Source organism: Arachis hypogaea, chromosome 1, assembly GCF_003086295.3.
Source record: "Arachis hypogaea cultivar Tifrunner chromosome 1, arahy.Tifrunner.gnm2.J5K5, whole genome shotgun sequence".
Taxonomy (NCBI): Eukaryota; Viridiplantae; Streptophyta; class Magnoliopsida; order Fabales; family Fabaceae; genus Arachis; species Arachis hypogaea.
In genome coordinates, this window is record NC_092036.1 from 39709174 (window position 1) to 39731302 (window position 22129).

Below are 22129 nucleotides of genomic sequence, written 5' to 3' on the forward strand. Positions count from 1 at the left end.
AGACTAATATAATTAATTTAAATTTTTAAAAAATAAATTTTATTAAAAATATTTTTAAATATTAATTTAAAAATTGAATAATTTTTTAGAGACTAAAATCCGACCATTTTTTTTAAATGGACAAGGGGCATGTAGAGAATGTTTTAAATTTAAACGCAAAAGTTTAAAAAAAATCTCTCCCTTTCACTCTTTTATTATTATTATTATTATTATTATTATTATTATTATTATTATTATTATTATTATTATTATTATTATTATTATTATTATTATTATATTCCTTCTTCTGAGCTTCAGAGTATGTTGTTAATTCGACCACTTTCTCTACCAAATAGAAATCAGTTACGTAAACCAAAATGAAGATTTCTTTCATCACTGCATTTTCTCAATTTCCGATTTTCTTTTTCCTCTTCCTCTAAATCTCGTTTTCGATCTTTCCTATTTTACAATCATAACTCCAAACCTTCTAGAACCTTTCGCAACCTCAATCAGTCGGAGATGAGCAACGGGAAACTTTTTAGCATCGAATCTTTCGAGCTCAAGTTCCCCTGTCAGTTCCCATTTTTGTCATTCTCCTTCGATCTATTTTTCTCATCTTCTAGAATTTTAAATTTCCATGATTTTCTAATTCTTTCTTTTCTTCTCATTAGTTGAGTTGAAGAAGCAGATCTCGTGCGCTCTCCAATTGTTCAATAAGACTGATAGCTATGTAGCTTTCAAGGTAAATGGTGACATTTTTTTTTCTAGCTTTAGCTTCCTTCTTTTTCAAAATCCAAATTGTTTGTCTCCTCATGCTCTTTATTTTCCTATCTTCAATTTGGAGAATTTGTTTTGACTAGTTGTTTTGATTCTATTATAAGATCTATTGAATTCACAATAACTGTAACTCTTCAGTAAGTGTTTGGTGCAATGCGGTATTAAAAAAATTGTACGATAATTTGTTACTATTCTATTATTTTATTTATTTGTTGATGTGATAAAATGTTTAATTTCCATGTTTACGTGTTGCATATTTGGTTTTGTTCAGGTGAAAACAACTAATCCGAAGAAGTATTGTGTTCGTCCAAACACAGGAATTGTCTTGCCACGATCAACATGTGATATTATGGGTACTAATACTTCTATGCACTATTATTGAACAGGCGAAAGGGAAAAATGGAATCAGTTATTGAACTTCTCAATTGAAGATTTATATACATGCACTATAATAAAATTGATGGCACTATAATAAAGTTGATGGAGCCTGGGACTAATTAAACCCTTATTCTAACTGACTGGTACAGCTAATTTAATTTCTAACTAACTAGTTAACTTATGCTACTAATTAGAATATCTAATATCTCCCCTCAAGTTGGAGCATACATGTTGTATGTTCCTAACTTGGCCATGAAAAACTGAAATTGAGGTGTAAGGAGTGTTTTAGTGAGAATATCTGCAAGTTGATGCTTGCTTGAAAGGTGCATCAGCTTGATAATCCCATATGCGACTTTCTCTCGAATAAAGTGGCAGTCGATTTCAATGTGTTTGGACTTTTCATGTAAGGTTAAATTGGTAGACATCTGAATAGCCGATATGTTATTGCAAAAAACTATGGCTGAGTGGACCTCATGTGCATGAATTTTAGCAAAGCAACAAGTGCAAGCACCTTACAAGCAACATTTGCCAACGCCCGATATTCAGCCTCAGTTGAGCTTCTGAAAATCACATCTTGTTTCTTGTTCTTCCACGATATCAAAGAATCACCCAAAAAGGTACAATACCTAGTGGTAGATTGCCTCATATCTAAACAACCACCCCAATCTGCATTAGCGTACATAATGCGATTGAATTTAGACTTAGATGAGAAAAGGAGCCCTTGTCCCGGTGCAGCTTTCAAGTAACGAAGGACATGATGAGTGGCATTTAAATGGGGAAGGCGCGGATCGGGCATAAACTGGGCCAATTTTACGACTACAAAGGTAATGTCTGGTCTGAAAATAGTCAAAGATATGAGGCGGCCAATCAGTCTTCTATAGTGGGATGGGTAAGGTACGGGATCGTCTTTACCAGCTCGAAGTTTAAGATTTGCATCTATAGGTGTGGTGGCAAGCTTATATCCTAAGTAACCTGTCTCTTTCAATAACAACATTGCATACTTTCTCTAAGTAAGCACCATGCTAGCTTTAGAGTGTGCAAGTTCTAAACCCAGAAAAAATTCGAGGTCACCCAAGATTTTGAGCTTGAATATTGATTGGAGTTTCAGCTTAACATTGTCAACCATCTCTTGCTCGGGGGCAGTAATAATGATATCATCCACATAAACAATGAGAAAAGTAGTCGCATCACCTTCTCCCAAAACAAATAGAGACTAATCCTATTTGCATTGTGTGAACCCGTGGCTGAGGAGAGTATTGCAGAACTTGGTAAACCATTGCCGTGAAACTTGCCTTAGACCATACAAGGACCTTGTAAGCTTGTAAACTAATCCCCCTTTCCTTTGAGGATGGCCTAAGGGTAACTCCATGTAAACTTCTTCATCTAATTCGCTGTTGAGAAACGCATTGTTGATATCTAATTGGAGAAGACTCCAATTCTTGACCGCAGCAATGGTGAGGAGAGTCCTTACTGTGGTGATTTTTACGACCGGGATAAAGGTATCCCTAAAGTCGATCCCGGCTTGTTGAGTGTAGTCTTTGGAGACGAAGGGTGCCTTATAGCGCTCCGGTGTACCATCAGCCTTTAATTTGGCTTTGTACATCCATCGGCACCCGATTGCACGTTTGGCTTTGGGTAACTCGACCAAGATCCAAGTATTATTGGCTTTGAGGGCATCTATCTCTTTTTGCATGGCCTGCCGCCACTCTTTGAACTTGAGAGCTTGGTGATAGAATTGAGGTTCAGGAATGATGTTCAACTGAGCAATGGAATTGGGATATTTGGAGCTGAGCTTGTGAGCACTAAGGTGGTTAGTGAGAGGATATGGTGTTGAGATATGGTACACATAGTCATTTAAATATAATGGTGGCTGAGTGTGTCAGGTAGATCGTCGTAATGGTGGTGGCTGAGGCTAAGTGCTGGGGACGATGGAAGAAAGGCTTGGAGAATGGGGTGCAGGTGTGGAATTGGAGTGAGGTGAAGGTGGTAAATGTGATGAAGTAGGATCTAGAATAAGTTTAGGTAGTGCAAAGTCATGAAGCATATTTGTGTTAGATTGAAGATGAGGGGATTGACTAAAGGGCATGATGGTTTCATGAAATATAATATCTCTGGATTTGAAAAATTGTTGGTGTGAAGATTGTAAAGTTTATATCCTTTATAGCCAATAGGATAGCCAACAAAGACAGAGGGGTTAGCTCTTGGGCAAAATTTAGTTCTAGAATCGGGAGTAGTTGCTGCATAGGTAAGGCATCCAAAACTTCTCAAGGAATCATAGTTGGGTGTCTTGCTAAAAAGGAGTTCAAATGGTGGCTTGAAATGTAGAAGTTTGCTGGGAGTTTGGTTGATAAGGAAGGAAGCAGTGATGATGCATTCACCCCAAAAGGAAATGGGCACTATGGATTGGAAAAGTAATGCTCCTGCAACATTCAAAAGGTGTTGATGCTTGCGTTCCACGACGGCATTCTGCTGCATATAATAAGGATAGGAGAATTGATACAAGACTCCTTGTTGCTGTAGGAATGCATCGAGAGCAAGTTCTTTGGCATTATCTGACCTGAAACACTTAATTCTTTTGCCAAATTGAGTTTCAATCAAGGCAAAAAAATTCTAAGCAATCTGTGGCCTCAGACTTGTGAGTTAGCATATAAATCCAACAAAAACGAATCGCATCATCAACAATTGTTAAGAAGAAATATTTTTCATTATAAGTTGGGATATTGTAAAGTCCCCAAACATCACAATGTATAAGGTCAAAAGCATTGGAGGACATGTTATTATGTGATTTGAAAGGAAGTCTTTTGAATTCGCTAAGTGACAAACTTCACAAGTGTAATGGTCTGACTTATTTGGTAATTGCAAGATGTTATCTTAAATTCTGTAAAAAACTAAAAGGAGCATGTCTTAAACGTGCATGCCATAACTGGGATTTGCATAAATTTATTTGATTAAAACTAGTATGAAAGGTCGGATTAGACTGAGTAGAGACATAAGGATTTGAGGAACCATATGATGATGACTCGATTGGGGTGTCAACTTTCAGGATATAAAGTCCCTGCTGTAGGTTACCCTTCCCAATTTTCTTCGAAAACTTGTCCTAAATAACGAAGTGAGTGTATCCAATAGTTACAGTGAGTGAAGAATTAGAAAGTAAGAAAGACACTAATAGTAAATTGACTCAAAATTCAGGCACATAAAATACATTGTGGAGTGTAATATTGTTATTGATGAAAATTGAGCCTATGAAATTTGCAGAAAAGATGTCACCATTTGGTAAAGAAACTAAAAAGTTTTTAGAGGTATGAATGGACTCGAAGTGATAAATCACAAGCAATATGTATAGTGGCTCCACTATCCAAGATCCAAGAATTATTGGGTAAATTTGACCTTAATATGGATGTGTTGAGAACAATACCTGTTGGGGTTGTGACGCTTGTGGATTCAGGAGTTGGAATTTCCTGAATTTGGTGATGGTTGAGTAAGGATAAGAGTTATTGAACTTGAGCAGAAGTCAGGTTGGGAGTGGCAGATGTTGATGGTTCCAAATTGGTAGACACATTGTGTACGGATGGCCTCGTATCTCTCCTTTCACCAAAATTTGGTGCTAATCCGTGGAGCTTGTAGCACTTATCGATTGTGTGCCCAAAAAAGCTACAATGAAAGCAAAGAGGACGATCTTTCTTGAGTGTGCCTTGGCCACGACCTTAAGGTTGAGTGGCATGAGGATTGCGGGCGAGGAAAGCAACCTGAGATTGTGGCAGTGAATTTAAGGAAGCTCTTAATGCTCGATGTTTCTCTTCTTGAGTCACCAAAGATAGCACCTTGTTAATCACAGGAAGAGGTTCCATGAGTAGGATTTGATCCCGAATTTTAGAGTAAGACTTATCTAGTCCCATCAAGAAGCAATGGACGTATTATGCTTGAAGAAATTCTTGTATAGCTCGAGCATCACCATAGTTGCATTGTACGGGTCTGTAGCAGTTCAATTCCTCTCCAAAAACTTTGATCTAAGTAAAGTATTGTGAGATGGTCATCGTGCCTTGGCGGAGATTCATCAAATCACGTTTTAACTCGAAAACGCGAAAAGCCATTGGCATGCTGAAAATCGCTCTTTCAAATCATTCCAAAGTTCAGCAGCTGAATTTGTATACACCAGTGAAGTGGCTATCTCTTTCGAAACAAAGTTCAGTAGCTGAATTTGTATACACCAGTGAAGTGGCTATCTCTTTCGAAGCAGAGTTCAAAATCCAAGTGCTCACTACATCATTGACACACTGCCATTTTTCAAATTTCTCTGGTTTAGTGGTAGGATCATGTTGAGGAACAGAACCTGTGATAAAACCAAGCTTTCTCTTGGCATTGTGTAAGGGACTTGGGTATTATGGGTGCTCAAAGTCCCACATCGAGTAGTATGGGATGCTTGATGTTGTATATAAGGAGAGTGGTTATTCCCCCTTAACAGCTAGCTTTTAAGGTGTGGTTCCCCACTTTCCTTAGATACTTAACAATGGTATCAGAGCGTGGTTGTCAACGCCATGGAAAGGGCTACCTATAGGCTGGATTAGGGTGAATACCGAATACTGATAGACCGTAGCAAAGTGGCTACCGTTGGGTCAGTGTCGATAGAGTGAAGCCGCCGTGGACGTCGGCTCTCCAGAGCCGGTGTATTGTTAGGGACTTGGGTATTATGGGTGCTCAAAGTCCCACATCGAGTAATATGGGATGCTTGATGTTGTATATAAGGATAGTGGTTCTTCCCCCTTAACAACTAGCTTTTAAGGTGTGGATCCCCACTTTCCTTAGATACTTAACACATTGAGGGCTTTTCATATAGCGCGGCTCCTGAGTTGTTGAGTGACTAAGATCAAACCTAGTTGATCAGCCGGAGAGAGATTGTATGGATAGATCGTCATGGATGAAGCTGAAGAAGCAGCCGAAGACGGTGAAACGGAAGGCTCCATGAACACGCATGATGAATGTCTTCTCTTTGAGGCTCGTTGATCGGAAATTGCTGTTTCGATTCAAGAACAAGGATGAAACAAGCAAGATCTCATCAATCTCTATCGTGTGAGCTAAGAACTGAGGAAGAAAGAAGATACAGAAACGGCAGAGAGGAGAGAGAGTGGAAGGTTACGGAAGCTTCAAGAAGGATTTGCTTCTGATACCATATTGAACAGAGGAAAGGGAAAAACGGAACCTGTTATTGAACTCTGGTACAGCTAATTTAATTTCTAACTAACTTGTTAACTTATGCTACTAATCAGTACATCTAATAACTATTACTCTCCCTTTCCCCCTACATTATGATGTTATTGGTTATCATCCATTAATGTTCACTTTTTTCTACTATTTTTTTGGTTAATAAGTTGCCATGCAGGCGCAAAAGGAAGCGCCACCTGATATGCAATGCAAGGATAAATTTCTTCTTCAGAGTGTGAAAACTTTTGACGGTGCTTCTACAAAAGATATCAATTCAGAAATGGTATAATACTTAATAATAGTTGCCTTTGCATTTTCATTTAATTTCTTTTTCACCTTTTTGGTTTGAATTTTAAATCTTATGCTGCTTTGTCTAGTTCAACAAAGAGGCAGGGCATTTGGTTGAGGAGTGTAAATTGAGAGTGGTGTATGTTTCTCCACCTCAACCACCATCTCCAGTCCCAGAAGGTTCCGAGGAAGGGTCATCGCCTAAAGGTTCTGTTTCAGAAAATGGGAATGTCAGTAGTGTTGACTTCACACAAGTGGGTTCTTAACTTGTCCTCAATTGGATGAACCTTAACCTTTCTCCAAGTGAAAATCCGATGATGTCAATTGGGATTCCTTTTATTATTGAATATTGCAGGCATCAAGAGAATTTACTGAAAGATCCGATACTCAAGACAAATATGCAGAGGTAAAGAAAGAAAAAGTGTGTTGTAGTTATTAGAAAAATTAATTTTTATTTATTGGTAGCTAATTTGTTGATTGATAAATCTTTATTTCTAATATGGAAGTTTTAGAAAGAATATCAACTATAACCGAGTTATCTTGTTCAATCATTTAAAGAAATCATATCGTTTTGTTTGTCTGTTAATTTGTACGACTTCTGGTTGTTTTCATGTCATTTTGCTTAGTTTGTGATCAAATGTTGACAATTGAGCTCTTTAGAAACTATTTCATGCCCTTACTTGGAGCATAATAATTGGAGAACATTTCAGTACTATGCAGAGTTTGTATGTTTCCTTCTGTGTCATTGATTGATTGGCATTGCTAGTAGTTGACCCTACGACCTTCTTTCTACAACTCAGTCAACTCTACAATTTTAATTCTATGGAATACATGAGCATGAGAATTTTTAGAAGAGCTCTGCCCGAGTTGAGAAATGGTTTATGCCTAACTTACTAAGTGGCCTGGGGATCACAGATTCTTCTCTAATATCAAATTTGGAGGATAAGTTCATATTTTCAAGTCCCAATGATGGTTTTTATGTATCTTAGATTAACAGGAAAAGGCAATCCGAAAAATATTTAAACTTATATATATATATATATATATATATATATATATATATATATATATATATATATATATATATATATATATGATTTAGATACTACATAAAGTTGTTATTGTGTGGCAACGTTATTTTGATTATAATTGTTTTGTTGCAGGGAAGGGCTCTTATCACAAGATTGACTGAAGAAAAAAGTAATGCAATTCAACAGAACAACAAGTTCCATCAGGAACCGGTGAGCTTTAATCAAATATGGTTTAGATAATTTTATCTACCAATTTGTATAGTCTATATTGATGTCTTTCTGGCAATTATATTTGTAGTGTTTGCTATTAAAGCAATATATACCACAGATATTAAAGTCTCTAAAACACCATCAAAATCTGATGCTCTTTCTAACTATCTATTTTAAAAGCATATATTCTCAGATAGATGTGGTAACAATCACAGTTCATGTCAAAGTAATGCTATGGGAGGGACCTTACATAATTTAAACTATTCTTTTGTTTTGCCTTCAAATATATTTTAAGGTGTTCTCCGAATTTGATGATTTTCAAGATATTGTGTATTGTTTGTGGGTTTCAATTTTTAGTAATATGAGATGAAAAGCACATATTTTCAACACCAATATGAGGTTTAGTTGTATGAACATTTTGTGTAGGACATGAAGTAATAATTGTGCTTCATTAGTTTTATATTGATTTTATGTATTGCATATATAATGTTTGCTTGTGTTGAGATTTTGCCTTTGCCATGACCCCTCTAATAGTCTGTTAGGGATTTGATTGTTCCGGTCAATTTCTTCCACATCAGGGTTTAAACAATTTCCTTTACACGTGCTACTCTATTGCATGTAGAGAGGGGCGCGAGCTCGTGCACATACAAACACAATCATGCACTTTAATTTGTGCCATGCACATGCATTAATTCTTTCAAACTTAGCTTTGCGCTCAAGAAAACATTTATTTTGGTGATTTTACTAATTGTAGGATCTTCTGAAGCGTGAAGGCAATAAAAATCGCAGTGGAGTCTCCTTTATCATTATTGTATTAATTGGCTTACTTGGCATGATTATGGGGTATCTCATGAGGAAGACCTAATCAATTCTGCAATTTGATCTCTCTTTCTTCTTACTCCATTTTTGTTTCTATTTTTTGGTCTCGGATGGATAGCATTCTGGAAGTAGAAAACATTGGGGAATGTCATAGGTATAAGATTGCCCTTATTTGGGACTTGGCTCATACTTTCGGTACATGAATTCCTTTCGTAACTTAAAGAGGGGAACTTTATTTGTTATTTCTCTTGTTTATCTGGTGGCTCTTGGGTAAAGTCGAAGTTGTAAAAAAAATGATGATAAGAGGCTCCTTTTCTTATCTTTCCATGTTAAAAATGTCCTTAGTACGTTACTTATGACAGTGTTCTATGTTTCTGTCGTAATCCCCCTTTTATGTATGTGTGTGTGTATGTATATACATATTGATAGTTTCTCTCAAATAAGAGAAGCTCACAAAAAGGCTACAGGTACTCTTGAAGGGTGTATAAATCTCATCCTTTCGTGACTCATCAGATATATGTTACTCTGGTTTCCATTATTGGGTATTTTAGCACATTTTCCTTCTTGTTTAGGGTTTCCATTATGAAGACGAGTTTTGTACTTAAAGATCACATATTCTGATTATTTTGGCTAATGACTTTATTCAAATTTATGGTGTCGAAAAAATATCGTAAAGCTTATGGCATAATACCTTCACTGTCAAATATCTGGTAGAAAATTGATGAATAACATGGATTCCGGATAATAATAAAAAGGATAGAAAAAAAAAACTTGGATACATAAATGTGCCAGAAAAATAAAAAATATTATTCATGAAATGTTGGTGTGTTAAAACGTTGGTGTTTGCCATAGTGCCTGCAACTACGGTCCAGAAATCAAATAGAAAGGAATGGGCTTCAAATTCATATATCTCTCCAACATCAAAAGTTGTTTATATTTTGGCAAATTCAACAAGTATTTACAAGGGCAGCTGAGGAGGCCTTAGTTCAAATGGTAAATTATATGTATTTTAATATGTTATATTTGGGTTGAACTTTGACAAATGTGTCAGGTATTGAATATTGAATATGAATCTTTTAGTATTGTGTGAATGAGTGTGTAGCGTGAGTATGTTATAGAGTTGTAATATTTAGGATTATAAGTTGTTTAATTTATTTAAAAATAAAAAAACAAGTATTTACAAGGTACTATAGTGTTTTTCTATAAATTTTTGGGTAATGCCACGGTGCGAAAGCAATTTTTTTTCTCACCTGCTGAAATGTGGTAGAAGCAGAAGAAAGAAAAGTCACCAAAAAAACAAGAAGAAAGAAACACGTATTTGCATTGGTTCCCATTTGGCCCGATAAATACCGTAATATTGTAGAATTGACATAAAATGTGGGCCAAGTTATACTTAATTAATTAGCGTTAGTTTTTGCATATAATATGATGATTAGTTATTTGAGTTTTTTTGTTTAAATCAGATCAATTTTTGGAAAAAAATGTGCTGGGTTTAAACTATTGAAGGTAATTTTTTTTCTGATTTTTAAACGTGACAATACATTTAATTTTGCAATTAACCCATGTTTTGAATGTTTGTGGGTATAATGTGTTTTGGGAATATGATGTTTGTAGTGTTAAATTATTGTGTTTAAACCAATTTGGGTTGGTCGAGTGGTGAGCTCACTCGTCCGCTTAAACAAGTGTCTGAAATTTGAACTCCGCCTTACGCATGCAGCAACTCATTGGCCAACGGCAAACCCTTAAATGGAACTCAGATTTGCGATGGATTAGTCCTTAACCTGTCGGGTTGGGAGATACCGTTTGGGTAAACAAAAAAAATTATTGTGTGTTTCTTTTACAGCTAAATTATTTAATTAAAAAATTATTATTAATAAAATTATTTATTTAAATTTAACTTTTCTACATTACAAATAATTTCAAATTTTAAAATTAGTTCTGCTACATTTTTTATTTCAAATTTTGTAATTTCACAATATATTAATAATTACAAATTTTAAATTTGAGACTTATTTGTTAATTTAAAAAATTACAAACTAACATCAACTTTAATAAATCTTAATCTATGTTGTAAAATTTTTCACTTGAAAAAAAAATTCAAATATTTTTATTTTCAAATTTATAAAATAACGTAAAAATAATAAAATGATAAAGTTATATTTTTTATTATTTTTATGTTTTTAATAAAACTTTTAAAATAAAAATAAAAATATTTTCATAAAATCAAACTAAATTACAAACCCTAATCCCTAAATCTTACGCCTTAAATCCTAAATTCTCAAAAACATACTCTAAACTCTAACTCCAAATCTAAAATACATCAATCTTAAACCATAAACCTTAAATTACAAACTCTAAACACTCAATCTATAATAATAATAATAATAATAATAATAATAATAATAATAATAATAATAATAATAATAATAATAATAATAATATAAAAGTAATGAAAAATATAACTATCATTTTATTATTTTTACGTTATTTTACAAATTTAAAAATAAAAATATTTGAAAAAAAATTTTTCAGGTGAAAAATTTTACAACATAAGTTAGAATTTATCAAAATTGATGTTAGTTTGTAATTTTTTAAATTAACAAATAAGCCTCAAATTTAAAATTTGAAATTATTAATATATTTTAAAATTATAAAATTTGAAATAAAAAATGTAGTTAAATTAATTTTAAAAATTAAATTAAAAAATTTAAAATTTGAAATTTTTTAAATTTGAAATTATTTATAACATAAAAAAGTTAAGTTTAAATAAATAATTTTATTAATAATAATTTTTTAATTAAATAATTTAACTGTAAAAAAACACACAATAATTTAATACTACAAACATCATATTTCCAAAACACACTATACTCACAAACATTTAAAACATGGGTTAATTACAAAATCAAATGTATTGTCACATTTAAAAATAAATAAAATTACCTTTCATAACTTAAACCCAGTTTTTTTCTTCCCAAATATTGATCTATTTTAGACCAAAAAACCTAAATAATTAATCATCATATTATATGCAAAACTAACGTCAATTAATTAAGTATAACTTGGCCAATATTTTATATTAATTCTACAATATTATAGCACTTGTCGGATCAAATAGAAACCAATATAAATACGCGTTTTTTTTTCTGTTTTCACTATATTTTAACATATGAGAAAAAAAAATTTGCTTCTGTATCGTAGCATTACCCTAAATTTTTAGGATGAATTTGTGGGTTTCTAAGTGGTGATTTTGGAGACATTGGAAAGTGAAAATATTTTTGTTTTAAAAATCTCTCTTAATAATTTTCCTAACATTACCAACAAGGGTAAGAAATTAAAGTCATGAATGGGTCTACTTTGTACGACTCCCCTCCCCCATCCCTGAATTGTAAAAAGGATATATATTATAAAAATAAAATTTTTATATGAGAATGTTAGAATGTATTTATAATTATTGGATTAATTTAAAAGGTTAAAATTATATGTAGCTAATAAATAATATACAAATAATATATTTAATATAGTAATTAAATTTATGAGAGAGAATATATTTAATAGGCATTGTATTTATAACAATTGTCTTTATTTTTTATTAAAATATATCTAATAATAAATTAAAATAACTGAATTTCACATAATTATAAAAATATAACATCATTAAAAAGTTCACATACAACAAATATTTTTAAAAAAACTAGAATCATACTTAAAAAATTTTCACGTTTTATTTTTTCATTCAAAAAAGTAATAGTTTCTTAAATCTGTGTTAGATTAAAACAATATTTTTGTATTAGATTAAAAATTTTGAAAAAGTAATAATTTCTTAAATTTCAGTTATTATTGTCTAATTTTGTTACCGATATAAGTATATAACAATACAGTATAAATTATTTGTATAATTTAAATATTTTTTATTTTTTATTCTCTTATTAATATGAGATTATCAAATATCTACTTTTTTAAATGAGAAAATAAAAAAATTATTCTAAAATAAAGATTTAATTATTAAAAGAGATTTTATTATGAAAATAAGAATTAGGATAAGAGAAGGAGGAAAGAGAATAGGGAGAATAATAGGTAATTCTATTATTGATTGTGATATTAGAGAATATGAGAGGGGCTATTTATAACCAACGGCCCAACACCTCGTTAGGATATTCACAATAAATATATTTATAACACTCTCTCTTAGATGTCTCTAGTAGTAATAGTAGATTAGTGCCTCATTAAAAAAAAATCTTTCTAAAAAAATATACTCAAGGAAAAAGAGTACAGTGTCTTGTAATATGTTAGGTAACTGCCTAATTAAAAACCTTACTAGAAAAAATCCAAAGTGGGATAAAACTATGGTTAAGGAAAAGAGCACAGTCCGTATTACTCCACTTGATAATTACATTACTTGATATCTCTTAATTGGCGCATTCCTATCTTGTATACTAACTTCTCAAATGTTGAAGTAGGTAGTGCTTTAGTGAACATATCCAATAAATTATCATTGGAACGGATTTGTTGACGGTCTATATCACCATTTTGTTGAAAATCATGAGAGTAGAAGAATTTTGGTAAAATGTGCTTTGTTCTATCTCCTTATGTATCCTTCTTTTAGTTGATGTATGCAAGCAGAGTTATCTTCATGTATGACTATTGGCATTTTCTTCACAGATAAGCCATACATAGGGGTGAACGTGAATCGGATCGGATCGGATATGGCCAAAATTTCGATCCGATCCGCACTAAAATTATCGGATTCAATATCCGCAGTTTTTAAGTTTGGATCCGATCCGTACATTTGCAGATCGGATCGGATCAGATATCGGATATATCCGCAAAAACACAAAAATATTTTTAAAAGCTTATTTTTATTAAAAAATATCAATAAAATTTATTTTTTCTATTTTTTAAATATGTTTACTCTTAAAATAATATTAAACATATTTTTTTAAATAATAAATTAAAATAATGCAACATATATGATAATTATTAGTTGAAATAAAACATAAAAAGAATATTTACTTATTTATTTCTTATTTTTGCGGATACGCAGATATGCGGATACCAATACAAAATCTACAATCCGATCCAATTAGTGTGCGGATCTGATCCAATCCGATAGCCTTGCGGATCAGATCCATATCCACAATTTTCGGATCGGATTCAGATAAATACCGCGGATATGCGGATCCGATCCGATCCATGAACACCCTTAGCCACACAAATCTTGGACTATGTTGGGTGATTGAACTAAGCCACACATATCTTGGACATTTGAGGATGTTGCAGCAATACTTTGCTTTGTTGGTACCAAGATATAGTTGTGCCTCCACATGTGAATAGATAACCTGTTTGTGATCTGCCTTTATGCGGATAAAAAAAACCTGCATCTGTATATCCAACTAATTGAAATATTGATTCATTAGAGTAAAATAAACCCTTATCAACAGATATTTGAAGATATCTTAATATATGTTTGACACCTTTCCAATGTCTTCTAGTTGGGTAGGAGCTAAATCTCAATAATACGTTTACTGAAAAAGTTATATCTAGTCTTGTATTCTTAGCGAGATACATTAATGCGCCAATAGCACTAAGATAGGGTACTTCACGACCAAGGGACTCCTCATTATTTTTACATGGCCGAAATGGATCTTTATCCACATCTAGTGATCTCACCACTATTGGAGTGCTCAATGGGTGTGTCTTATCCACGTAAATTTTTTCCAAAAGTTTCTCATTATAGGTTGACTGATGGATGAATATACCATCCTTCAAGTGTTCAATTTGTGAATCAAGACAGAATTTTGTTTTACCAAGATCTTTCATTTCAAATTCTCTTTTTAAATAATTCACCGTTTTTGGAATTTCTTCAGGTGGTCCAATGAATGTTTAAATCATCAGTATATATTGTAATAATAACAAATTTGAATTTAGATTTTTTATGAACACACATGGGCATATACGGTCATTTTTTACCCATCTTTCAATAAGTACGACGTTTATACCATATAACCCCAGATTGTTTTAATCTATACATGAATTTTTGAAGTTCTCCTAAACAAATCTCTGAAAAATTATTATATGCTTCAGGAACTTTGAGTCTTTCAGGGACTTTCTTATAAATTTCTTTATCAATTGAGTCGCATAAATAGACTGTAACAATATCCATTACAGGAGAATATGTTTTCACATAGTCAATACTAAGTTTTTGTAAGAACCTTTATGCTACTAGTCGTGCTTTGTATTTTTTTATTTCATTTTTCTCATTTTGTTTGTGCACAAAAATTCACTTGACTGGTTCTATACCTTCAGGGGTTTTGACTATAGGACTAAAAACTTCACATTTTTTAAGTGAAGTTAATTCAGCGTGAATTGCGTTTTTTCATTTTGGCCAATCATCTCTCTATCTGCATTCTTTGACAGATTTTGGTTTATAATTCTCATCTTGCTTTGCTATTTTTCCAGCAATATTATAAGCAAAAGTGTTGTTGACAACAGTATTTTTTTGGTCTCATATTTTTTCGATAATAACATAATTTATGGAGATCTCTTCATTTTCAGGTACTTGAATCTCTTCGAAGGTTTCATCAATAATTATGTCTTCGGATCCTCTTTGAGTATTTGCCTCCATATTATGACCATCATGATTGATTATCTCTCTTCTTTTTTGGAGATTTTTGTTCTTAGAACCAATTGGGCTTCCATGCTTTAGGTATGGATTGCTTTCATTTGCACTAACAATTTAACCTTTTAAAATACTTATTTTTATTGGTATATTTGCGGCTAGAATGTAAAGTTTTGTTACCCTATTTAGATCAATAAATGTATCTAACAATTATTTTGCAATATTTTATATATGAATTAATCTTTGTACTTCTATTAACCTTTGCATATGAGTTTTTAATATTATCAAGAAGATTAGGTTCTTACTCTATAACTTCTTCCGTCGCCATTGCATAACATTCAAAGTGGAATTATGAAAAATAGAACAGAAACCAAAAGCTAGCTGGGACTATGGGTTTAGAAAAGATAATTGTGGAATGTGACTAAGTCTGTTATTGAGGTCCTCAGCAATCTCAAAGACTTAAAGAATCATCTAAATGCTCTTATAAAAAATATCTATAACTGGAAGAACAGAAAATCGAACATTCCTTTTATAAATATATACAGGGAAGATAATAGACATGTTGATTATCTAGCACACAAAAGCATATAATTGAGATAGAATTTCACTTTGAGGAAATTTCTCCTGAAGAGTTAGTGACTAGCATGTATTTAATTTCCTTTTCAAATTTTATGCCTTATTTCTATACCAAAAAAAAAAATTTATCCATCACTCAAAGTCAACAGATTGATACTTTCATTTCATCATCAATTGCATCAAATTACACTTTTTCTTTCTTATTTTTTTCTTTTCTAAAACATAAAATACAAAATCATAGTAGTTTATAATTTGCTATTCTAAGTTTGAATATATGAAAAGCAGCATAACATATTACTTAACAAGTAAAACGGCAAAAATAAGGACCAAATCAAATTTGCGATCGATTCATTGTATGACCAGTTCGACCAATCAGTTCAATCCAATTTTGAAGACCATGGTTCTCATAAATAATGCTGGTTAGAATGGAAAAAAATTGAAATAAAGATAGAACTGTAATTTTATGTTTTTATCATGTTTTTACATCGAGAACCATAACTCTATAAGGATGATGATCCTATTATTACTTTTGTTCCATTGAACACAAATTCATATGGAACATTTATATGTTTGTAAAGCTCATCAAAAACGTAGGAGTGTTCATAAAAAAATCAAAATGTAGTTAAACGGTTAAAAAATTATAACTATATTATGGTTAACCAGTTTAATAAAATAATTTTAAAAATTATATTCATATTTTTTAAAATTGGTTAACCAAAACTAAATTAAAAAAAACGATTTTTAATCGGTTAACCAAAACCAAAACCAAATTAAAATCAAAACTTAATTTTAAAACCAAATTACATACTCTTTCTCTCTCTCTCTCTCTCACTCTCTCCCCCTTCCTTTCTTTCTCTCTCCCTCCCTCCCTCCTTTCTTTCTCTTCTTCTTCTTCTTCTCTCTCTCTCTCTCTCTCCTCTTTCTCTCCCTTCTCTCTCTCCTCCTATCTCTCTTTTTCCTTCTCTCCCTCTTCTCTCTCTCATTTTCCTCTTTCTCCTCTTCTTCTTTGTCCTTTCCTTTTCTCTCTCCCCCTCCTCTCTCTCTCTCTCTATTCTCTCTCCCCTTCTCTCTCTTCATTTCCCTCTATTTCTCTCCCCTCTCCCTCTCTCTCCCCCTTCCTTCCCCCTCTCTCTCTCACTCATTTTTCTCTTTGTCTCATCTCTCCTTTCTCTCTCTCTCTCTCCGTTTTTCTCTCTCTCTTTTTCCTCTTTCTCTCCTCCTCTCTCTCCCATATCTCTCTCTTTTCCTTTCTTCCTCTCTTTCTCTCTCTCTCCCCTCTCCCTCCTCTCTCTCTCTTTCCTCTTTCTCTCTCTACCTCGTCTTTCTTTCTCTATCTCTTATCTTTCTATCCTTCTCTCCCTTTCTCTCCCTCCTTCCCTCTTTCTCTCTCTCCTTCTCTCCCTCTCTCTTTCTCTCCTTCTCTCTCTGTCTCTCTCTCCTTCTCTCCGCTCTCTCACTAACTCTCTCTCCTTACCTTCTTTCTCCCCCTCCCTTCTCTCCCTTCCTCTCTCTCCTCCTCTTCCTCTCTCTAATCGTATCTCCCCTTTTTCTATCTCTCCTCCTCCTCTCTCTCTCCCCTCCTATCTCTCTCTCCTCTCCTCTCTTTCTCTTTCTTCCATATCTCTCTCCTTTCTCCTCTCTTTTTCCTTCTCTCTCTCTCCCTCTCCTTCCTCTCTCTCCTTTCCCTCCCCTCTCTTTCTCTCTCTCTCTTTTTTCTTTTCTCTCTCTCTCACTCCTCTCTTTCCTTTTCTTCTTTCTCTCTCTCTCTCTCTCCTATTTTCTCTCTCTCCTCCTCTTTCTCTCTTTCTTTTCTCTCCTTCTCCTCTTTCTTTTCTTACTCTCTTTTTTCTCTTTCTCACTCAACCTTCTCTCAATCTCTATCTCTCTTTTATCTTTTTTCTCTTCTTCTCACTGAAACGAGAGAGAAGAGAGAGAGGAGGAGAAAGAAAAAAGGAGAAATAAGAAGAGAGAGGAGGAGAAAGAAAAAAGGAGAGAGATAAGAAAAGAGAAGAAGGATATGAGAGAGAAGAAGAGAGAGAAAGAGGAATAGAAATAGGACAAAGAGAGAGAAGGATAGAGGGGAGAGAGAAGGAGAGAGAGAAAAGAGAGGAGGGGAGAGAGAATGAGAGAGGGAGAGGAGGGGAGAGAGCATGGGGAGAGAGAGGGAGAGAAGGAAGAGAGAAGAGGAGAGGGAGAGAAAAGGAGAGAGATGGAAAGAAGGAGATAAAAAAAGTTACTCGTATTAATTAGAAAGAAAATTATTTATATTAGAAAAATTATTTATAGAAAATGCTAAAAAGAGATAAGAAAGAAAAAGGAACGAAAGCAATGGAAGAGATTTCATTATTTACAAATGTTACTAGTATTATTTAAAAAGAAAAAAATTAGATTAAAAAATTCAATTAAAAAAAGATTTAAAAATTTAGATTTTTGCATGTAAAAATATTAATTTTTGTGTAAAATTTACATATATAAAAACGAATTTTATGGTATAAAACCAATTTTTTAGCATAAAAATCGTTTTTTTATACTAAAAAAAAAAAACAGATTTTTTATATAAAACATTATTTTTTAAAAATCGATTTTTACTTTAATAACCGATTAAAAATCGGTTTAAAATTTCATTAACCGGTTAATAACCAATTTCATCGTAAAAAACCAATTTAATTAATTAACTAATACTATATTTTTAGTTAAAAAAAACTGATTTAATTTTTGAATTAATCAAATCATAAACACCCCTAAAAAAAACGTATAAAAGATAGCATGCTCTACAAATAAACAAATATTTATCCAAAATGCATGCCTAATTGTCTTGTATGAAAGGTTTTCGAAATTCCCAGTATAAAAGTATTTCTCTAGTAGTATAAACCCCACGTTGCAAGGTCAGAGGTTATTTTCAAAAACAACTGCATTATTTTAATCATCAGCATTTCTTCATATACAATTTTTTTTTTTTGACAGACGACAGTCGTTTCTTCATATACAAGTTAATGATCAAAACTCGGGTACAAACTTGACAAACTCTAAACTAAAAAAATAACAACCAATGTTATTTCCCACTTTTTCACATAAGCTCAAGCAATTTGAAGATCCTTTCTACACGGGGCAATAACCGAAACTAAGCTTCATCTAAAAGCTTTAGAAACTCCAAACCAAAAAATATAACGTGATTCTGCTTTCTTTTTCCCCTTCGGACAAGCAATTTGATTCCACTGGACTCGAGTCTAAGTAATAGCACAAGCTCTGACAGGTGATTTTACAGGGTCTATTTAGCAAAGTGGGAGCTTTGATGTGGGTTGCAAGAAACTGCATGTGATTTGCGAATTTGCAATGAAATTACCCTAGAACAAAAAGAACAAAATCCCAAAGGCCATATCCGGCAGAGCAAATCCAGAGATCCGTGCAACAAGACATGGGAGGAAGCATCAATAAGGAAATCTGTGTCACTTACTGAAATTATCGCCTGTAAAACAATAGAATATGGGTTTTCATTAAACAAAATAATGAAACAGAATAACCAATAAAATCGTTATCTCATAACATCAGGTATGATGTGCACTTTTTGGCCTGTCATCACCTGGGGTCAGTATCAAACATAATCCACTGTTATATGTAAATGTAAAGAAAGAAATACGGCGAGTAGTCCATTTTCGCAAACATAACATTCACCCAACAACATTCCTTTACAGTTATATCTCTGACTATATACTTTGGAAAGGAAAAGTCCAAAGGGTAAGTTAAAAATTATTAAAATTATGAATTCTAATGTTAAGTATCATATTTAGATGTGGAGCAATTCAATAAATCAATATTAGAAAAAAAATGACACCATTCAAATAGTGACCAGTGAAACAGCAACCAATCAGAAGATTGAAAAAAAAAACCCTAGGTTAAATAAGATGGACTGAGGATCTCAGCCATATTCTGAATTACTTCCTGAAAAACTCAAATAGACAATGTCATATTCATAATATGTTTTACAATAGTGAGACCCCAGAAGTAAGAACCTTGTGCACGATCAAGCAAGAAAACAGTTGCAAGTCAGATACAAAATTTGAATGGGGGGCATATATCTCTGCTAATTTTGTAACTTTATTTTAGAAATATATGATCCTAACTGTATTTCGACATTTAGAATTACGAGATTACTTGATGAAAGAAAACCAAGCCAATTTTGATTTTTGATTCGTTACATTATTCTTTTATGTTACAAGATTACTGAATCAACAACTTTTTACACAGCATTGAATTTCTAAGCTTGTCGTAGTAGACATACCAAGAGCATTTATCATTTAAAAGAGCTTCACACAAAATTGCCAAATGCATAACATTAAATACATGGTCAATATGTGATCACCTGTTAAACTTCTTGTTCCCATACACATCTCTATCGCTGCGGCGCTCACTATGGCTGCTGCTGCTGCGGCCCTTCTCCCCGGTCAACGCCCTCTCCCGCTCCTTCTCGTGCTTCTCCCTCTTCAACCTCTCTTCCCTCAACTCCTCCAAAGTCTTCCTCCCATTCTTCTTCTTGTTCTCATTCTTCACTTCCCCATCACCATCATCCCCATCGCCCTTCTTATCGTCGCCATTACGCTTCTCAAGATACCAAGGCATCTTCACACCCTTCCCTGCTACCCCATACCCTAACCTATACTTCTCATCCTCGGGACCCACCACCACCCCCGAGGACTTTCCTTCTTCTTTCTTCATCCTCTTCTCCTTCTTCCACCCTTCCCTTTCCCCTAACAACTCCTTCCTCTTCTCGGTTTCTCGTACAGGATCGAAAATCTTAATTCCCTCGAACAAGTTAATGTGTCTGTTGTCACCCGAATTCTTCAATTCCGGTTCTTCTTCTTCTTCCTCCTCCTTCTCTTCCTCTGCCTTGGCCTTAACGAGAGGAGCCAAACCCTTGGCGGTGCGGAGGCGCTCGAGGCGGAGCTCGGCGTCGCGCTTTCTGACCTCATCGCGCTTGATCTGCTCGTCTCTGGCGGCTTGCTCCTCGTCGCGGCGGACCTTTTCCCTGTTCTCGTAGTTGTAGACGTTCCACCGCTTCTGCGGGAGAATGTTGAGGCCGCCATGGCCTCCCATTTTCGGTGGCTTAACGATTTAGCTTGCCAAGGTTGCAGATTATTGGGTGTAAAATTTGTAATATCGATGAACTATGAGCTTGATGATAGGCCTCTTTCGATTTTCCCAGCGAGAGATACGATATTGATAACAAATTTGCAATACTTTGTTGTGAATTTAGTTTGGAACACGTTGTGTGTCAGCGGGTGTAATTGGGAATTCTGAAAACCCTAAGACGATACTGTAAGGGGCTAAATAGTGATAGTACAAAGTAACCTATGCCAAATCAATATGATCCTTCTTCTCTGTCTTCAATTTGTGTCGCCTCTCCATGTGGCTTCCTGCAACCTAGGAGATGGAAGGTGAAAAAAAATTCAACGCCGGAAGAACAAGAACAAAAAAATTAAGAACTTAATTAAGCAAATTAACAAACGAATACAACGCAGCAAGAACACAGCAAAGAGAGGACTCACCTACGAGAATTTCGGCGAGAACGGAGAGAAACAAAGCAACACAGAAAGACCGCGAGAAGCACCGTAATAGGCAAGAACTACGCGCATCACGGCGAGGAGGGTAAGAAGTTGCTTGGCCAACACGGACAGAAGGGGACGGCAACTATAGAGTTGGGGGATGATGGCTTGGGTCTCTTTGGTGTTTGTTTTCTCTTATTTAGTTGTTTCTGAGTTTGAATTGTTTGATGCTGAAAAGTGAAGGAGCAAAGAGGAAATTAGGGTATATATTGTTTTCCTTTTTTATTTTGGGTTGTTTTAAAGGATTAATTTTCATGTACAAGCCTTTTCACTATACAAGCCATACAAGTCCTAAAAATTTTTAATCCCTAAAATGCATCTCTTATGACATGTATGTTTCACGCACTTCCTTAACAGATTTTTTAATCAATCAACGCACAAATATATAACTTTCTTTTTTTAAAAGATTTCGTTTTCTTTTTTGAATTCCTTCTGTAATCTCTTTCGTGCGTTTCTCTCTTTCTTCTCCTTCGCCGTTTACGTAAGTTTCTCTTTCTGTTCTCTTTCTTCTTTTTTTGTTTCCATTGTTTCTGAAATTAAGCTCTGAAATCGTTTTGAAAATAATGGATGATTCAACTTCAGATTATCAGCTCTATATACTATTTGGAGATGATGATAATAGATTAAAAATTTGAAATTCAAAAAAACTTAAA

At 33.7% G+C, this 22129-nt stretch overlaps 2 protein-coding genes across 3 annotated transcripts; one reads left to right on the forward strand and one right to left on the reverse strand.

Moving 5' to 3' along the window:
* The first annotated feature begins 305 nt into the window (after positions 1 to 305).
* On the forward strand, positions 306 to 9037 carry LOC112802779 (vesicle-associated protein 1-2). The gene is made up of 8 exons (XM_025846124.2): positions 306 to 550; positions 651 to 721; positions 1028 to 1109; positions 6501 to 6616; positions 6711 to 6875; positions 6977 to 7027; positions 7785 to 7862; positions 8617 to 9037. Exons 1-8 carry the CDS (start codon positions 499 to 501, stop codon positions 8725 to 8727), a joined length of 726 nt encoding a protein of 241 aa, XP_025701909.1. The 5' UTR covers positions 306 to 498; the 3' UTR covers positions 8728 to 9037.
* A 9732-nt stretch (positions 9038 to 18769) lies between these two features.
* LOC112802786 (uncharacterized) lies at positions 18770 to 21686 on the reverse strand. Of its 2 annotated transcripts, none has more exons than XM_025846136.3 (3): positions 21420 to 21686; positions 20237 to 21294; positions 18770 to 19342 (listed from the first exon to the last, which is right to left on the reverse strand). In XM_025846136.3, exons 2-3 carry the CDS (start codon positions 20965 to 20967, stop codon positions 19336 to 19338), a joined length of 738 nt encoding a protein of 245 aa, XP_025701921.1. In that variant the 5' UTR covers positions 20968 to 21294; positions 21420 to 21686; the 3' UTR covers positions 18770 to 19335. The 2 variants fall into 2 exon arrangements, with proteins under 2 accessions (XP_025701921.1, XP_025701929.1); XM_025846144.3 differs by having other exon boundaries at positions 20237 to 21287; positions 21420 to 21656.
* Between the last annotated feature and the right edge of the window lie 443 nt (positions 21687 to 22129).

What these genes read in the sequence shown, in the direction of transcription:
- LOC112802779 (XM_025846124.2), top strand. Translation starts at nt 499, where the DNA reads ATGAGCAACGGGAAACTTTTTAGCATCGAATCTTTCGAGCTCAAGTTC. An exon ending in ATCAACATGTGATATTATGG is followed by an intron (nt 1,110 to 6,500) that starts GTACTAATACTT and finishes TTGGTTAATAAG; the next exon opens with TTGCCATGCAGGCGCAAAAG. An exon ending in AAGATATCAATTCAGAAATG is followed by an intron (nt 6,617 to 6,710) that starts GTATAATACTTA and finishes TGCTTTGTCTAG; the next exon opens with TTCAACAAAGAGGCAGGGCA.
- LOC112802786 (XM_025846136.3), bottom strand. Translation starts at nt 20,967, where the DNA reads ATGGGAGGCCATGGCGGCCTCAACATTCTCCCGCAGAAGCGGTGGAAC.